Consider the following 18,299-nt stretch of genomic DNA (forward strand, 5'->3'; position numbering starts at 1 on the left):
CATCATAGATATAGCTCTGATGTTGTCAGGATGTGTCAGGAATGCTGCAGCTTTGATATTGGTACTTTTTATATGGTTCAGATACTTCAATACAAATGGTTTTTGAAAAAAGGGTTTTTTATTGATTTATTGCCATTATCAATCAATACAGGTAGGTGCAGGCAAAATTTGCAGTATATTTCTGAAAAGTAGGGACTCTTAGCTTTGTATTGATATATAACTTTATAGAGTTATTTGTGGGCAAAGTATCAAAAAAATAGCAAAGTTAAAGCAGTACCCCTCCTTTAAATAGGGTCAAAAAAGCCCAGCACAGGGACTACTATAGGGTAAAAAAAGTCCAGCAGGACAAGGGTTAAGTTATGCTGAACACGAATATGTGGAAACACAAATGGACAGACACGGATGCACAAAACAATACCTCCATTTTTGATGGAGTTAATAACTGATTTTGACATTTGATTATTTGGTTTATGGACCCCTGAACATCCCTAGGGAACATTAGAGGTTCATGTACATGTATAAGAGCAGAAAGCAGATGTCATCGCTTGCATGTTTTGTCCCAAATTATTGCACATATATGAACTGCTGAAATGTAGCCACCCTCTGTCCATCTGGTTCCCACAGGAATGTACCAAGACCGCAGGTGTGTGTACTACAGGAAGCCCCTTCTGGAGTCAGGTACCCTAGGTACCAAGGGGAACGTACAGGTGGTCCTGCCATACCTGACAGAGTCCTACAGTTCTTCTCAGGACCCGCCGGAGAAGTCCATCCCTATCTGCACACTGAAGAACTTCCCCAATGCCATTGAGCACACATTACAGGTGGGAAGAGCTGTCTTGTCCTGTGTCACATCTGGCTCTGTATTCATAAACTAAGTAGTATAACCATCGAAGTACCATGTGTTGCTTGCTTGTACAAGCTGGAGCCTCACCCAGCACTTCAACATTGGTCTCAAGAAATGAAAAATTTCAAGTCATTTTCCACTGACAAATTGGCATGTACAAATGAACCCCTATACTATAGCTAGAAGCAGTATTCTGTGCTTTTGATGAATAGCTTAGATCAGACTTTCAACCAGGTACCCAATGAATCATGAGCTTGAATTACTATTATCAGTTACATCTGAACCTTGTTGGCCTTCTCTGGGTTACTGTAAGTAACAATCCGGTAACTGTAATGTGTCTCACAAATCACATTGCCCATTATGACCACTGATGTTTTGCCTTTTTTTTTCCTGTTAAAAGTGGGCCAGGGATGAGTTTGAAGGTCTGTTCAAGCAACCTGCAGAAAATGCTAACCTGTATATCACGTGAGTAGAAATACAGTCAAACCTGTCTATAGCGGTCACTCAAGGGACTGGCGAAAACTGGCCGCTATGGACAGGTGACTGCTATGGAGAAAAGGTTGATTAATTGACCACGAGTTACACATGTTTTTAGTACCCACTGAGATACATTTATTCACATTCAGTACACATGTAAACATTGCACAGGTACAGTGTAAGTCACATTTTAGATTTACAGTTAAATTGTTGTTTTTTTACTTCTGTAATGGGCCTGAAAAAAATTATTGTATCTGCCAACTCCAAAATCCTTGGCATTGCTCGAGCTTCATGTCTGAACAGACCGGAATCGCCATACTCTACTCTTGATCGCGACTGCTTCGCTGCAGGCACACGCGTAACCAACGACTATGAAACACAAAGTCTTTCGCAGCAAAATGCCACCTAGTTAGTTATGAACAAAATACTTGTTGCTCAGTTGCCACTTACTGTTCATTTTCGAACAAAATTCTTGGATGAATTCCCGGGGAAAACGGAAATTGGGCCAGCATACAAACATTTCGCAAACTTAGCAAAACAGATACAAGTGCGGGTTGTATTTTCTAAGCAGCTTCCGTGATCTTTGTCCAGTCGAAATACACAGAATTCATCTATTTTGCTACAAGCCATGTGAAAAATATCAAACCATGGATGTTCTAACAATGATAAAACCTTCTGGTTTTCTTTCTTATAATTTTATCAAGTTTAGTCTTCATGAATTTGATAACTGCGTGAAAAAAAGAAAAGATTTTGACCCGGCGTGCGGTGGAGATACGGCCTGTACCGGCGCGCCGTTACCGTTAACGACAGTGTTGCTGTACTCGCGGGACCAAAAATCGTGTGGCCGCGACTGAATTGGACAGGTGGCCGCAATAGACTAATTCTTAATGCTTATGTCAATGGGAAAAATCCAAGGGACCAACAAAAAGTGACCACTATGGGCAGGTGGCCGCTATGCAAAGGTCACCGCCAATACAAGTTTGACTATATGTACAACTTACTGTAGCATTTTTCCTTTGTTTTACTCCAATGTTTGTTCATTTCAAGTCTGGAGAAAAGTACCTGTGCATTACTGGCAGGTTGTGAATGGTGAAAAAACACAAGACATGTCTAGATATGTTACTCCTCAGTTTCAGGAAAATTCCTGACTTTATGAAGCGACTAAATTTAATATTCTGATTTGCAGAGATCCCAAGTTCATGGAAAGGACTATCAAATTGCCAGGAGTGCAGCCTGTAAGTACTTTCATCTTTCTAGTGGTGTCAAAAAGGAGCAATTGTGTGTTCATTCTGACAAGAATCACCTGTCCTTCCAGTTAATGTTATGATTGCTTAAAGCTAATTACAACTAAGTAAAAATCAGGATGCATTTCTATGTGGATGTTCACTTACTCACTATATGGTGTGTAGTAAATAGTAAGTCTACGAGGGAGTTTTCCTTTCACATCCGAAATTTCATTACAAGGATCATGAAGAAAATGGGACATTTCCTGATTATTTATGCAAATTGCCTCATTACTTGTTTGTCCAGCCTGTATGATATTGGTTTTGTAATTTGCCCACAGGCATCGCCATCATCACATCATGTCCACCCGTCCTATTCTTTATTGCTACGTGTACTTCCACTCTGCTTCAAATATGTTAATTGTCTGGCTAAATCAAAGGAATTTTGATAATTATGTAGATAGCTTATGAAGGAGGAAAACTTGCAGAAGAAATATGCCAAAAGCCTTCATATACTGATCATGCTAATATAGTAATAATGAGAGTATTTCATCACTTCCTTAATGTCTAAAATGGAAGGAAACTGCAGCTGTAATACCTTAGTGCTACATGTAATACCCCCATTCCACTTGGACGGCGCTCCTGCACGCTCTCGCTGCGACCTAAAATTGTCCAGAGCGCCATGAGAGCGCCGAATCCCCGAAAAACATGCTCAAGTGGAATCTCTCCGGCGACCCTTGCACGCTCTCTGCCCAACCAAAATCTCAAATGTCAGCAACTTTTATGAGCGACCAAAGATTTCACATATCACTCAACGAATTCCCGAGGTAGATAACGAATTCTTTAACATTCTGTGTCTTTGTTGTCTTTTAAGTCATACCTTTACCTCTTGCATCATATTTAGTTTATGAAATCAAGGAGGAAACAAATTCAATTTTATTTAATGTTGGTCGTTGCACAGTCGCTCAGCGTGTGTCTTAAGTTATATATATGTTCAACTTGTTTTTTCTGTGTTGACTCACTTGACTGTCAAGTAACCTGTTTGCAATACATACATACACATACATAATCATACGGTGTGAAGCCTTTGAAAAATTGCAGCTTAAGGTCTCATTCATGAGTTTTTTCGCCCCATAGGATTACATGTTATAATACGTGTTTTACATAGGCGCGTTCGTAATGAAGATATAGAAAATGTGCCAATGTTTTTCATTCCATGTTGAGAACATTTACTCTGGATAATGTTAAAAAATTGACAACATTTTCACTACATACAATCTCTTTTTATAGCAATTACAAACTGCACTTGGCTACACACCCAAAAAGCCACTTTCCAGCTGCAAGCGCATGACCGCATTACACACGATGCCCGGGCTGTGTACCTCCGACCTCGCGCGCGGCTGCCGAACTTTGCCTGCTAATTTCTTCAGTTACAAACAAGCTTTCATCGGTTTGACGCTTGAGATCAGCTGAGCTAGCTAAAAGGGAATTTCCCACCGATTTAGACACACGTTCATGCAGCCGTTCATTTTTTGGGGCACGGATTCTTTTAGGGTACCCACTCAGAGTAATACAGAAGTGAGACCTTAAATGGGACAGTCTGAGGCTATCTGAGACAAATTTTAGCTCACGAAACTTCAGAAATCAAGACATTATCAACCTTTGAGCCATTGTTGTTTGCTTAGAATTGTAATACAATTGTACTCCATAAATCAAACATGACAAATATTGTGGTCAGATTACATCGTGATACACATACATGTACTTTAACCAGTGTAACATTGTTTGTCACGGAGTAAGACCGATATCATGTTATTGTACTAAATCTGTTGTTTTCTTATACCAGAATAAGGTAGAGTTAGTTGTTCAAAATTAAAGAAAAATATAATAATTGCAGATCAAAATTGTGAAAGAAAAAATATTTTTCTGGTGCTAAATCACTTTTTTTTTTAGAAAGGAAACCAATAAATAAAATTAGACTTCGTCAAGTTGGAGTCCAACACAAATCACATTAACCAAGAAGGTTATATAGACCTCCTTGCATTAACTTTACTTGATTAAGTTTGAGACCATGCAAAAAATGTTAGAAAAAAAATAGAAAAAAAAAATACTAGAACTTCTCCCTGAACTCGGCTTGAAGTTGAACATTCTGTCAGTCCTTTCATCCAAGGAGGTTTATATACTAGTAACCTTGCTTCATCTGCGGCACCTGGTCTTCATTAGCGGCAGGTCCCAGGACGCTGCTGATCGCAATATCAGAACGGCTGGGTGGGCCCTTCTAGTAGGCCCCGAAGGAGGCCCTGAAGCCCTCGGCAGAAACACAGATCCCTAGCGATTGATTGCCACGATCTAGCCATCTTTATCCAATTTGTGGCAGAAAAAAGAAGTCATCTTTTGGGCTGCGGGATGACATCTTGCAATGCCAAAGCGTCAAGAAAACAGCGCTCATGAATTCTTCTTCAATTTCAGCCCTATAATTCCCGCGGCTGTGGGTGAAAGGTCAGGAAGTCTCAGGAAGTCTTGCTGTGTAGGTCAGCTGACCTTGTATGTAACCTATATCAAATGTCGCGAGAGCAGCAAGCATGTCCAAGATGGCGACTCGGTCTAAACAAATGCCAATTTCGATCGTATTTTGCACCGTTTAACGGTGTATCTGCCGTATTAGGAATATTTTGGACTAACTATAACATGTTTTATGATCTGATACATTGTCTTGTGGTGGTGCTGGGATATTTTCACAGAGAAAATATCGTTTTCGGGGAAGATTGCAAGTTGTACGGCACAATGTAAGACATGGCCCAAGTGAGACTAGGGTTCAATCCGCATTTTGACAAGAGGACGCAGGCCGGGAACAAGAGGGCGTGCCGCCCCTGTTTCCCGGTTTAAACAAAACTCTGTAACTGTGGAGTATGGATGGCCTCTTCTCCTTTTGGCTTCTGGGGTCCAAAAGAGTAGTTTACCAGCTGGTTCGTCGTGGCGAACTACGTGACTGCGACACTTAACTTCTAAAGAGATAGGAGGAAGCGACCCATAGAGCTGTTTGTTGTGTGTTTCCACCAAGGACTGTTGTGAATAACATGCAACATGTCGGTGAAGGTGTCGTCCAATGTCCTGGCTTGAGAAGTGTTCATATATAACCCACAACTCACAGCCGTACAGCAAAATTGTAACAACACAAGCTAGGATTTCTTTCGTTTTCGTTTCCTTTCGTACATGGAATTTCCAAATTCTTTGGAGCACTCCAAGCTTGGCCAATTCTAACATCCATATCGTGCTTCGAGTCCGTGTAAGCCCCCAAATATTTAAAGTCAGTGACCCTCTCGATTACAGACCCATCTGAGGCACATAACTGATCGACATATATAGGGTTTACCTGTATGAATTTTGTTTTTGATGCGTTAAGATACAGTCCAATAGTTTGACAAGCTATTTCAACCCTGCAAAGAAGGTCCTGTGCCAATTCTATTGAGTCCTCAAGAAAATGAGCAAAAGTATGATTTGACAACAAAATTCCCAGAAATTCAAGATACACCTGTTCAAAAAATCAAATTTGCTTGAACTACAGCTGAGACCATTCAATCCTCGTACAACCTTAGAGCGCTCGCTGCGGCCCTTTGATCGCCATCCTCGGCGCTCTCACGGCGACTGTTTTGAACATGTTCAACACCATCGCCTAGGTGATGGCGCGCATGGCGCTCTCTGCACGCTCCCTCCGTGCTCCCACGGCGCTCGCTCTGCGCTCTGGCCAAATTGAGGTCGCAGTGAGAGCGGCATCCCAGTGGAATGGGAGCCTAAGTGATCTGGCTTACTTGTTGGTTTGTTAGTTGGCTATAGAAACCAATGTCACCATATACAAATGTGTACTTGTAATGGTTATAACTTTGGCAGTACATGTATTTGCCTCTGACCGTGGTTGAACTCTGCTGTTTGTTGTTTTCTCCAGTGAATGTTGAAGCCTGTCTGTAGTTCCCGCTATAGTGCAAATGCAGACCCTTAATGTGTACCTATGAATATTCATTCCTGCGTAAATTACCTAGTAAAAAAGTCTGGTCACTAAGTAACAATTTGTATGATCAAGTATGCTGTTGTCTCTGTATCTACAGGTGGAAGTGCTAGAAGCTGTGAAACGAGCTCTTGTTGATGACCGGCCTGCTAAGTTTGAAGAGTGTGTGAAGTGGGCCCGACTGCACTGGCAGCAGCAGTACCATAACCAGATCAAACAGCTCCTCTACAACTTCCCTGCTGACCAGGTAAAGAAACGTTTATTATACCCCTGGGAAAATTATCTATAGATTATAGTGATGGTAACCTTTTGACGGAAGACTGCAGCTTTGTAACTGTCTTTGCCAAGGCGATATGCAGCAGCTGTATTTTCTTGTAGCTACTCAGTGTAGCTGATGGTGTTTTTTAATTGTACCAGGTCAGAGTGTAGTTCTGTACCTAACCGACATGCTAGTTTCTGTGAATTAGCCAAATCCCCTGATGTTCTTTCCCGTCCTACAGTTGACCACTTCTGGAGCTCCCTTCTGGTCTGGACCAAAGCGCTGCCCCCATCCACTTGTTTTTGACATTAACAATGTAGGTACCCTTTCGCTTTTATCTCACTGATGATGGACAGCAATTTATCCACATACTATTCTGTGTAGACATTTGTTTTGTTTCCCCAAACCAGCAATTTTATTTTCATCAATCTATTTTACGAAACAGTAACCCAAAGCAGACAAAAATTCAGCTTTTTATTGGTACAGTAGAAGCCACTGTAATTGCACCTCGGATTAACGCACATTCCATTTAATTGCACAGAATCCCTAAATCCCAAACCGGTTCCCATGCATTGTTAGTGACTCCGCATATCTGCACGGCACATTGTCACCAATGCCGGATAACTACACCAATTTTTTTCAAAAATCTGTGGCAAGTTAACTAAAAATGTGTGCTAAAAATTGGCAAACGCGGTACAAATGAGCCGATAACTGCCTGTGTAGAGGCACAATACCGCCAATATGTTTAAAACTCTTTTTGAGGAATCATATGGGCGGTCCTGGTCGTGTCACGGGGCCTGTTGGCATGCACCATTTAGAGACGCACGCCTACCAAAGGCGGCATTACGCTTTGGTAGACAGCATGCTGTACTCAATAAAGATAGGTCTCTATCTGTACACTGTCATATTACTGTGAATGCATTTAAGTTCGCGGGGATTTGATTTCCCATTAAGGATGACATGGGGTGTTGTCGGTGGTTTTAGGTTCGGCGGCAGCGCTATAGTCCCATACTGCTGCAATAATTATAATAAAAGACCGGCGTCTTTACGTCAAATTCAGTCGGAAACCACTCAGCAATGCCTACAGACGCGTAGACGGACATAGCAGTCGCTTTTTGGGGTGTGGTGCTGACTTGATCATCTGTTACATTCCTTTTATGGCAGAGCTGAATCCGCGTCCTAGAAACTTCCCGCATTCACCGGAAGGAGGTATACGCGGGTTCGGCTCTGCTATAACTTATAAGGAGAATGATCTGTCACTGATCTAAGTCATCTAACCATATCTACCCACTGGATACGTAGTACAGTACGTTGTTCAACTCACTACCATGGTGTCGACAGTCAAATCTGTCCAGACATGAGAGGAGGCACTGCTCTGGGCTCACCCGTAATCAGTAACCTAGATTTAGTTTCAATTCCTAGGCCTAGTTTCATGGCGATACATGATCTACGATTAAAAAAAAAAGCCTTGAATACTGTACATGTGTAAATAAAGTTGATAACTGAATAATTTCGTCTGTTTTCTTTGTGCTAGTGTTTCTGACTAACAATACCCCCTCCCCGCCCATGGTAGTGCGGTCCAGCTGGGCCCTTTGCATTATTGCACCAGCTGGATAATTGCACCAAAAACGCTTACAAATGCAAATGCGGATTCTACTGTAATTTGTTTTTCATCACACCTCTTCATCAGCAACCTTATCATGGCCGTCCATTTATCAAATGAAGTAAAGACTGGCTCAAGGAAGGAATGAATGGAATGAATGTATATGTATGTTTATATATTTATATGTATATTTATATATATATATATATATATGTCACAGTAGAGATGGCGATTCAGGACAATCGCCGATTGTCCTAGAAAAGATCGCGATCGCCGCTTGTCCTAGGACAGACTGCGATCGCGATTTGTCCTAGGACAATCGCCGATTCTACTAGTAGAGATTGCGATCGCAATCTGTCCTAGGACAAACGGCGATTCTACTTGGACAAATTCTGATTAGATGGAAATGCTTTGGAAAATAGAATGAATCATTGCATTACATTTCAATCATGTTTAACATGCTACCTACATTTCACAGTTATTAACTATTTCAGGTGAATTAGTTCATATTTCATGATGGATAAATTTCATGTGAGTATGTTTTCTGATAAAGTAATTTCTGATAAAGCTGAGGGACAAAATTTTGATAATGTGTGAAAGATATCAGTTAGAACAAGGTGATCCAACAATGTTTCAGTATGCAAATTTTGAGGTGTCAAGATAATACAGTTTCACACCTATTGAATTCACAACCTTAGGAGAACAACAATTGTGAAATGATAAAACAGGTGTCAAAATATCAATCTCAGTTTTAAGATACTACAGTTTCACACCTACTAGTATATCATTTCACAGTCAGACATATACTGAATGATTTCACAACTTAAGCAGAACAATAAGAATTAGAGGGTGATCAAACATTGTTGCTGTATATTGCTGTTTCCTTTATCTTAGCATCAATTGAGTTTTGATCAGAGTTTGTAAATACTAAATAAAATCATGGTTTATAAAAAAATATTGCTGTTTCCTTTTAAGATATTAAAATATCTTAGCATCATTCAGTTTGGATCGCCGTTTGTCCTAGGACAGATCTACTAGTAGAATCAGGAATTGTCCTAGGACAGATCGCGATCGCAGTCTGTCCTAGGACAAACGGAGATCGCGATCTGTCCTAGGACAATCGCCGATTGTCCTGAATCGCCATCTCTACTGTGACATATATATATATATATATATATATATATATATATACTAATTGCAGACAAACAAGTACATGGAGATACATGGAAATAGAAAAAGTTATCTAGTCTACTGTGAAAGTTCTATGTTAGCTATGGTTGACTGGTTGGGTTTGTCTTCTCTTTTGAAGGCAGTGGAAAATGAAGAGACCCACGTTTTGTATCATAAGTGGGTTGGTTGATTTTAGTAGTAAGATGGATTTTAGTAAGTTATTCAAATGGAGAAAGCTAGGGGAATTAACGGAAGCTGTTTTATATAATTCTTTTCTTTTGGTGTATATATGTATATATATATTATTATTATATATACATACATACATACATACATATATATGCATGTATATGCATGTATATATGTTTATGCATATATGTATATATATATATGTGTGTATATGTGTGTGTATATATATTTGCCAAGGAGATTTGGTGCAATTGAATGGAATATGCATGAATCCGAGGTGCTTCTACTGTATACTAAATAGTCGCAATAATGAATTTTCTTTATGAATGCTCAGTTTTCTTCATTCAGTTAGTTAGAAAATGCACTTTCATGATTGTGATTTCTCAACTGCCAGTAATATACCAGTAATTGCTGTTCCTTGATTGGTTTTATGAATCTATCCTGAAACTGTTTCACAGTTAACATCAGAGTGTTAGTCAGTTTTTGACTCTGCCAGCTTGAGGAATGAAGGTGGGGTAAGAACGTGTTATTACCGGGTTTAATCTATATATATTGGCACAACACAAGGTAGGGAAACTTGGTGAATTTGTATGGTAATGTAAAATGTATGATAGCATACTGGAGATTGTCGATTGTATTAGCTCCTTGACTATTTGCTGAATACTCATGCAGGTAAGTTCTCAGTAGACAGCTGTGTAGAACTTAAACAGAATGTCTTGGGAGCTGCTGTGTACACTTGTGGATGAAAGAGACTTAAGTTCATGAATAATGGATTGAATGTTCTGTCATTGTCTTCTTCTCTCCAGAAAACCCACATGGACTATGTGGTATCTGGGGCTAACCTGTTGGCACAGTGCTACAGTCTGAAGGGCAGCGAGGATAGAAAGTACATCACAGACCTGCTGAACAAACTCACAGTCCCAGAGTTCAAGCCCAGGTCGGGAGTGAAGATCGACGTGACTGATGCAGAAGCCCAGGCCTCTGCTAGCTCATGTGATGATGATCAGCTGGAGACTGTGAGGAACTCTTTGCCTGCTCCAGAGAGCTTCAAGGGCTCCCAGATGTCTCCTTTAGAATTTGAGAAAGTGAGTTGAAAATCTGATGTCTGACATCAAGTGCTTCTCCCTCCTCTGTCCCTCTTTCCAGCTGAGTTTATCTCGTACTAGTCATAGCCGCTATCATGTTAAGGGAATGCAAAGCCCTTTTATTTATTTGTTAGAGCTAAAGGGTCCTGAGGATACTCCCCTGGGAAAATTTTGAAATTCGTAACCCTCTGTTATGATGCTATGTCCCACAGTCAGGTGTTGTGCATGTGTCAACAATACTGGAGTGTTTTTGTATTGAGCACAGGTTAGCAAATTAATGTTTGCATAAAAATGAGAGACTTGGGTCCTGTTACAAAATTAACAATTTAGCACTGGCAAAGGATGAAACCCCCCCTCTCACTGGGCTGCGGTACTGCAGCAGCAGCGTGTGAATGGCTTCCACTGCAGTGGTGTGCACAAAGGCCAGTGTACCACTCTAGCGCCGTCCCAGTGCCATCCTAGCGCAGCTCTACTATCGCCAGTGTGCCGGTTGAAATGGCAAATTTTTTTTAAATCTAAAAAACAACGCAAGTGGCAAAAGGCAGCGAGCTCGCCACACTGCTTATTGTGTAAAAAGTGATATGTCAGTTTGAAGGTTATTCGCATACATGTATTTTTTACAACATGTTACCTTTGTTGCACCAAGTGGGAACATCCTTTTATCACTTGGAATGACATCGATCCAGTCATAAAATGTTTTAACAAAACGTTTACAAAGATTTTAAAAAACACCAAAAAACATAAATAGAACAAAATACTTTTCGGCATTGCATTTGCCCGCCAGTCATACCGCAAGCTTCTGGTTCGGTTTTAACTTAAAATTGTCAACATGAATACGTGGTACAGAAATCATTATCCATTACTTTTATTTTTATCAAAAATTTGCCTGTGTCTCACTAAATACCGCCAAAAAAGGACTTCGCAGCAGGTAAAACATATCGGCAAGACATATTGTTGGAGGACCACCGCTATCTTTGTAACATTACCGCTGGCATTTCTAAATAAAACACAAGGTTTCTTGATTATGAACATTTGGAATACTAGTACTCCCGTTATTGATGAAAATTAATTTTCTTTTTGCTTCCATGAATCTCACAAACCTTTATTGGGCACTGCTTGCTTGTCATCGCTGACGCTGTACAGTTTGTGCCACTCTTGCCTTTTGATGTGGTTGTGGGCTCGGTCAGCGAAATTGCAGCACTACGTTTTCATCATTCAGTTGTCAGATCTAAGAAATTTTGCCCCTTTTATCCAGCAGTCGGTCCCCAAAAGAAGATTGGGGTCAGCAGGTTTTGCTAGGGCTCTTTCCTAGGCCTTACTAAGATGTTATGTATGTGTGTGTGTACTATTTGACGTAACATGTGAATGCGGAAGGGCGATATTCACCTGAGAGGCTGACACTGTGTTTTGTCAAAAGTTAAGTATGATGGAAATTTGTACACAATGTAACGGCACATTAGAATTAAAAAGATAACGAAAAATATAATTTTGTAGCATCTTTCTGTCAATGCGAATTAAACCTGTAAGTTGTGCTGTCTAAAATCACATCATGTTCCATCCCTCTATGTAATACCGTATTGATTAACGTCTCAACTTGGAGACATGATGTGAGTCGATCCTCTTCAAGGTGACCACCTGTCCAACGCAACCGCTTTTCCTTGGTCCCCAGGGTGGTCGTTTGATTGTACTCTACCCTTTATGACTGTTTCGCTGCAGGCACACGCGTCACCAACGAGTTTTCATCATATGAAACAAATTCTTTTCCAACAAAATGCTAGCTAGTTAGTTAAAAACAAAATACTTGTTGCTCAGTTGCCACTTACTGTTTGTTTTCAAGCATTTTTAAACATAAAATTGTTGCAACAGTTTTCCTTAGTCTGTTGTTGTTGCGGTGGTTCCCTTCCCACTTGTCATGATCCTCAGTGATACTTTGCAGCAAAATAAATTTACCACACTTAACCTCCGTAACAGTGGTGTCTTAAAATGACCTTTATGCTGCTGGCGATATGAGCGCCATTTTTTAAATCGGGTAGAATACATTTGGGCACATTTTTGGATGAATTCCCGGGGAAAACAGAAACCGGTCCAGCATACATACAAACGCATACATACAAACATCTCTCAAACTTAGCGCATCAGAATACACGGTTGATTAGATATTGGCTAACTAGCATATTCCTGCAAAGTATCATTGATAAACATTGAAGTTCAAGCCAAGGAGAGCCTTTTTTGAAAAAAATGTGCGTGGCCTTATAACTGTTGATGACGCCATCATGACGTTATACTAATTGGCATAAATTATCATCTTGCTATAAGGTACTATCCAGTGTTCCCGCCAGGCATACTGCAGTGCGTCCTTGGACGTATTTTTTTTGGAAAAGACTGAGTGTGTCCAAACAAAATTTGGAAGGAAGGCTAATTTCTAGAATCTTAGAACAAGGACAACAACAACAAGAACAACCGCTCTTTTAGTAAGAAAGAAGCCTACGTTGTACTCCCAGGGTTCTCTGTTACGCATTGTTGGCTGTCCAACGCCAGGGGCGGATCGCTGCACGCCTCAAAAACATCAAACTCACGCCTGGTACCCATGAAATTGCCGGATGTCCCTGGACCCAGTGTGACACGCCCCCGTAATCTGTAAGATCTTCAAAAGTGCCGACAGTCCTACGGCCGTGGGGTCTGGGCCGCGGGGAATAGAAGATTCACTCAAACAAGGAGCGCCTCTAAATATCGTGTTGTTGCCCTTGTTGTGCTTTTTTTAATGACATTTATATGAATATTCGCGGCTCTAAGGATTTTACAAACGGTTTAAATCTTGAACTGGGACGAACTCAGCCAAAGGTTCGCGCCAAACATGAGATGCCTGAAGGATGACAGCATCACAACGTAACAAAGCACAAAGCAAATACATCGATACATCAAAGTTCATATATGTCCCAGAAACCAATACAATTCACTAAAATCACACCCAACTTCTTGTAATCCTTTGATTTTATATGGAGAAATATCATAGTGTCTATCTGTAATATAGTCCATGTAAAATATGTGTAAACAGATGTGTGTAGGTAGAGGAATCCCTTAGCTTACTGAGAAATGGACATGGAGTATGACTAAGGCTGTGCAACTGGGCACAAGGCTGTCCATTCCCCCTGAGACTTGCTACCTCCTTCATCATGTACCTTTGTGATTTATCTTGTGACTCAGTCTGTCAGGGAAGATGTAGATTGTGAAACATATAAAATGAGTAACCGAGTGTGTTAAGCAAGACAGACTTGGCTTAAGGATAGACAGGAGAGGACATGCAGAGTGACTTGGAATAAAGATCTAACTATTCCAAGTCACTCTGCATGTCCTCTCCTGTCTATCCTTAAGCCAAGTCTGTCTTGCTTAACACACTCGGTTACTCATTTTATATGTTTCACAATCTACATCTTCCCTGACAGACTGAGTCACAAGATAAATCACAAAGGTACATGATGAAGGAGGTAGCAAAAAGCGACTGTTCTAATGCAAAAATGGAACATTCCAAAATAACGTTAAACTATTATGAAGTAAGACCATGTAATGACCATTGTAAATATCAACACGATCCAGGTTAACGTTTGTTGTATGTCTGCAATGTTGTTATTTGAATAAAGAATTGAATTGAAGACCAGTCAGAAATGAATCTCTCCCAATTTGAAACCCTATGTATGGATCAGCTTTTCAAGGCACCCATGTTCATTCTCCCTCCCAATGCAAAAATTAGCTCCCAAAATCATCCCATGGCAAAACAGTCTGCCTAAAACTAAAAGTGAACTATTGCAAAGTAATATTCCAGGCCCGAAACGGAGCTTGTGTCCCCAGTTTGAAAGAATAGATTACAGGAACTACCATGCATAATGGAACATTCAGAAAACATCTCTATTAAAAAAAAAGAACTTTTGTGTAATCACCCCTGTTCGAAATCAAATTCAAAACGTCCCCCCATTCAATAATTACGGCACCACCTGCAAGACAACTATCTTGTCAACCACACGCCAGGTGCACGTGGGGCTTGGGGTCACTGACCTTTAGGTTGTGTTGTTTACGCTCGTAATTGTGAGAGCTTCTACAAGCGCCGCCTCGTATCTTCAGCCAAATTACCATAATTTTGAGTGTTGTAGAGCCGCTGACGTATTGTTTGTTTTTACTGGTACGCTTCGTAGGCCCTACTCAAGCTATTTTACGCATTTTCAGTGGCAATTTCATTGAATACAGTACGCCTGCCGCCAGCATGTTGCACATATTTTTGACCGTGTTTACACCGCCGTGGACGTAGCTTTACCGACTAATAACATCGACACTTCGCCAGTTCAACAAAATACCTCAGTGTGCCCTCGTTCAAACCTTACTGCAGTTGAACGCTATGCAAAGCTACCAGTCGTTTTGGCTCAGGGACGACCGAGATGAATCGATTTGAAGATTTGACAGGAGGAGAAGAAGAAAGAAACATGAGAGAAACAATATGTATGGGCGATACATAATGAAAGGCCCTTCATCATTGGGTATGTCCAAACTGACCCATCAGGTCTTCGTTAATACTAGTCATCTGGGTAAATATCCAATGCACAACTAAACTAAATTTCAGGTTCTTTGGTTTAAATACTAAGGCACTGGAGGCCTAAATGTACGTTTTTGGTCAGAAAACCAAACAGAGCATACCAAATTTCAGCTTATTTGGCTCAGGGACAACCGAGATGAATCTATTTGAAGATTTGACAGGAGGAGGAGGAGGAGACAGAAACATTACAAACACTATATGTACCGCCCATACATAGTATGGGCGATACATAACAATGTGTGAGAAGTAAACTACAACGTGTGACAAAATAATCTGCTGATTTCCTGCTTTTTGAAAATTTTTGGGTTCTTATTAGCACCTCTAACACGTTAGTAACAGTTACCGATAATACCAATGGCGGCGGTAAAAGGGACCGCCGACAACCAATCTGAATCGCATGATTTGTCTGTCAAAATGCGAGAGATTGCGTTTCTGAAGACTTGAAGATCAACATTTCCCGGGGGAGAATCCCCCGAACCCCCCTAATTTGCGACCGCTACCCGTATTATATTTTGGTGGACGCACTCATGAACCTGGGCTGGCGGGAACGCTGGTACTACCTGCAAAGAAATTAAGGGCTTTCAATAACATCCTAAAACTCTTCAGCCACACCTCAGTCATACCTTTAGTCATACTAGTGAACTGATTATAGAGGTTTGAGAGGAATATCACTTTTTTCTGCTATGATATTATAGCAATCTAGCCATAGTACTTTCGTCATTTGCACTTAGTGCTTAGATGTATTAGATGTAAGTTGACCAGTCCTAAAGATTCACAATCTTGTGTTAAGTGCATATTAACTCTTATTCTCAGGATGACGACACAAATTTCCACATGGACTTCATTGTGGCAGCCTCCAACCTCCGTGCCGAGAACTACGACATCACTCCTGCTGACAGGCACAAGAGCAAGCTCATTGCTGGCAAAATCATCCCTGCCATTGCTACCACAACATCACTCATTACAGGCCTGGTCTGTTTAGAACTGTACAAGGTTAGTTTAAACACCATAAATGAGTTTAAAGTGGGAGACAGGCATGCCACAGCAATATTTCAACAAAAGTATTTAGACAAAATAACCATCTGATTTGTTAGATATATAGGTCTATTTTCATTATCTGGCATCATTTTCCTACATAGGTTATCAGTTTACCGCAAACTTCAAGGGCAAAGTTGCAGTTTCTAACGTCCTGACTGGGTGCCAATACCTTTTGGAACAGCCTGGCCAATCAGGGGCCCCCATTTTGGCTATTCCCTCCCTCCCTCTGGAAAGTTGGCTTCTCTGGCCTGGCTGTGAACACTGCTCTGACTGTCAGATAGTGTGTTTGCAGAGGTCACTGACCCGTATGTCACTTTTTGTGCTAGGGTGATTGGGAAAAAAGCAAAAAATGGCGATTTTGGGTCATTCTACGATTAGTAGATTAGTAAATTCCAATTTTATGAATACTATCCCTACAGCATGATTTTAAAGGCAAAAGTTTGACAAAACTGTATATGATAGGGCAGACAAAGAAATGCTGTTCTGAGGTTTACCACCTGAACTTGCCTCTCATGGGTGGCATTAGCATTCTGATGCTTTAAAAATGTGGGAGGGCCCACAGAAGGAGGTTCTCATTAAATTATTGAAAAAAAATTCACCGAAAATTAATTTCAAAAGACATAAAAAAAGGAGCCCGTATATTGACAATAGCACTATTATGCATCAGTCCTTAAAATATTAGCTTTGTACATTGGATCGTTAACGAGGAAAAACCACTTTTGTAAAAAAGGGGCGTAGCCCTGTAATTGTTGATGACATCATCATGACGTCATAAAATCTTGCATAAATTATCGTCTTGCACAAAGGTACTTGGAGAAAAAAAATCAAGAGCCACACATAACACTAAGTAGTATTTTCAAGACACCCCAGAAGTGCTGCGGCATGCCTGTCCCCCACCTTAAGAATTAGAATGACTGCAGAGATATGGCACAGTAAAGCTGTCGGCTTTATGTCACCATTCAAAATGACAAATCCAATCCCTGACAACATGTCTGATCTAGGATAGAACCCCCACCCACGGAGACATTTGTACATTGTATAAAGTGTGGTTTCTCCGTAGTGTGACCTATGTACTTATTTCTTCAATGTTTGATATCGCCTTGTGACCAAAGATATTCAAAAGTAATATGTATGTATATAGGAAGTAAGGTGAAAACAATGTCATGTACTGTGGGGTGTATTGTTTTCTTATTTCAACCTTTTGCAATTTACTATAGAAATGTGCTTACATTACGCTTAAAAGTTCTTCAGTTTTCTACCACACACTAAGGAGAGTAGAAACAAATTCAGTATGTCAAAGTGGAAACCTGTTCTTTTCACTCTTGCATAGATTGTGAGTGGAGCAAAGAAGTTGGAGACTTACAAGAATGGCTTCGTCAACCTGGCATTGCCCTTCTTTGGCTTCTCAGAACCAATAGCTGCTCCTTCAAACAAGGTGAGATTGCTGCATGTACTGCATATGTGATCTTCTTAGTATAAACAACAACTTCCCACTTAAATTGAGGCTCGCAGAGAATTTAAGTGTTTTTTCAGGGCTGGAAATACTTTTTTGGGTCAACTTGCACTGTTGTGGATGAAATAAAATTACCAAAAAGAAATAACTTGCATCTTCTTTTGGCATATTCAGGAAAGTATGATGCCCCTATTCCCCAAATTGCTTGGTTCAAGGCCACTAAATGTGTCCCCCAAAAAAAAGTTGCTTGCTTAATGTGTAATTTGTTTGAGCACTTGATTTGTTGCTTCTCGGAATAGCGTCTCCTGTTTTTCCGGTTTTGAAAAAAAAAATGGGTCGCTATTTCCATTCACAAATTTTTACTTATGATTTT

At 40.4% G+C, this 18,299-nt stretch overlaps 1 protein-coding gene across 2 annotated transcripts in view; it reads left to right on the plus strand.

Moving 5' to 3' along the window:
* The window catches only part of LOC136435753 (ubiquitin-like modifier-activating enzyme 1), an 81,187-nt gene that overhangs the window by 59,572 nt on the left and 3,316 nt on the right, over window positions 1–18,299 (plus strand). For both annotated transcript variants that reach the window (XM_066429449.1, XM_066429450.1), the window contains exons 17-24: window positions 625–821; window positions 1,245–1,309; window positions 2,508–2,556; window positions 6,648–6,794; window positions 7,048–7,122; window positions 10,575–10,853; window positions 16,249–16,428; window positions 17,804–17,908. In XM_066429449.1, the coding sequence (XP_066285546.1) occupies window positions 625–821; window positions 1,245–1,309; window positions 2,508–2,556; window positions 6,648–6,794; window positions 7,048–7,122; window positions 10,575–10,853; window positions 16,249–16,428; window positions 17,804–17,908 (1,097 nt within the window). The remainder of the gene's footprint in view (window positions 1–624; window positions 822–1,244; window positions 1,310–2,507; window positions 2,557–6,647; window positions 6,795–7,047; window positions 7,123–10,574; window positions 10,854–16,248; window positions 16,429–17,803; window positions 17,909–18,299) is intronic.

The sequence above is a fragment of the Branchiostoma lanceolatum genome, chromosome 5 (assembly GCF_035083965.1).
Source record: "Branchiostoma lanceolatum isolate klBraLanc5 chromosome 5, klBraLanc5.hap2, whole genome shotgun sequence".
Classification (NCBI taxonomy): Eukaryota; Metazoa; Chordata; class Leptocardii; order Amphioxiformes; family Branchiostomatidae; genus Branchiostoma; species Branchiostoma lanceolatum.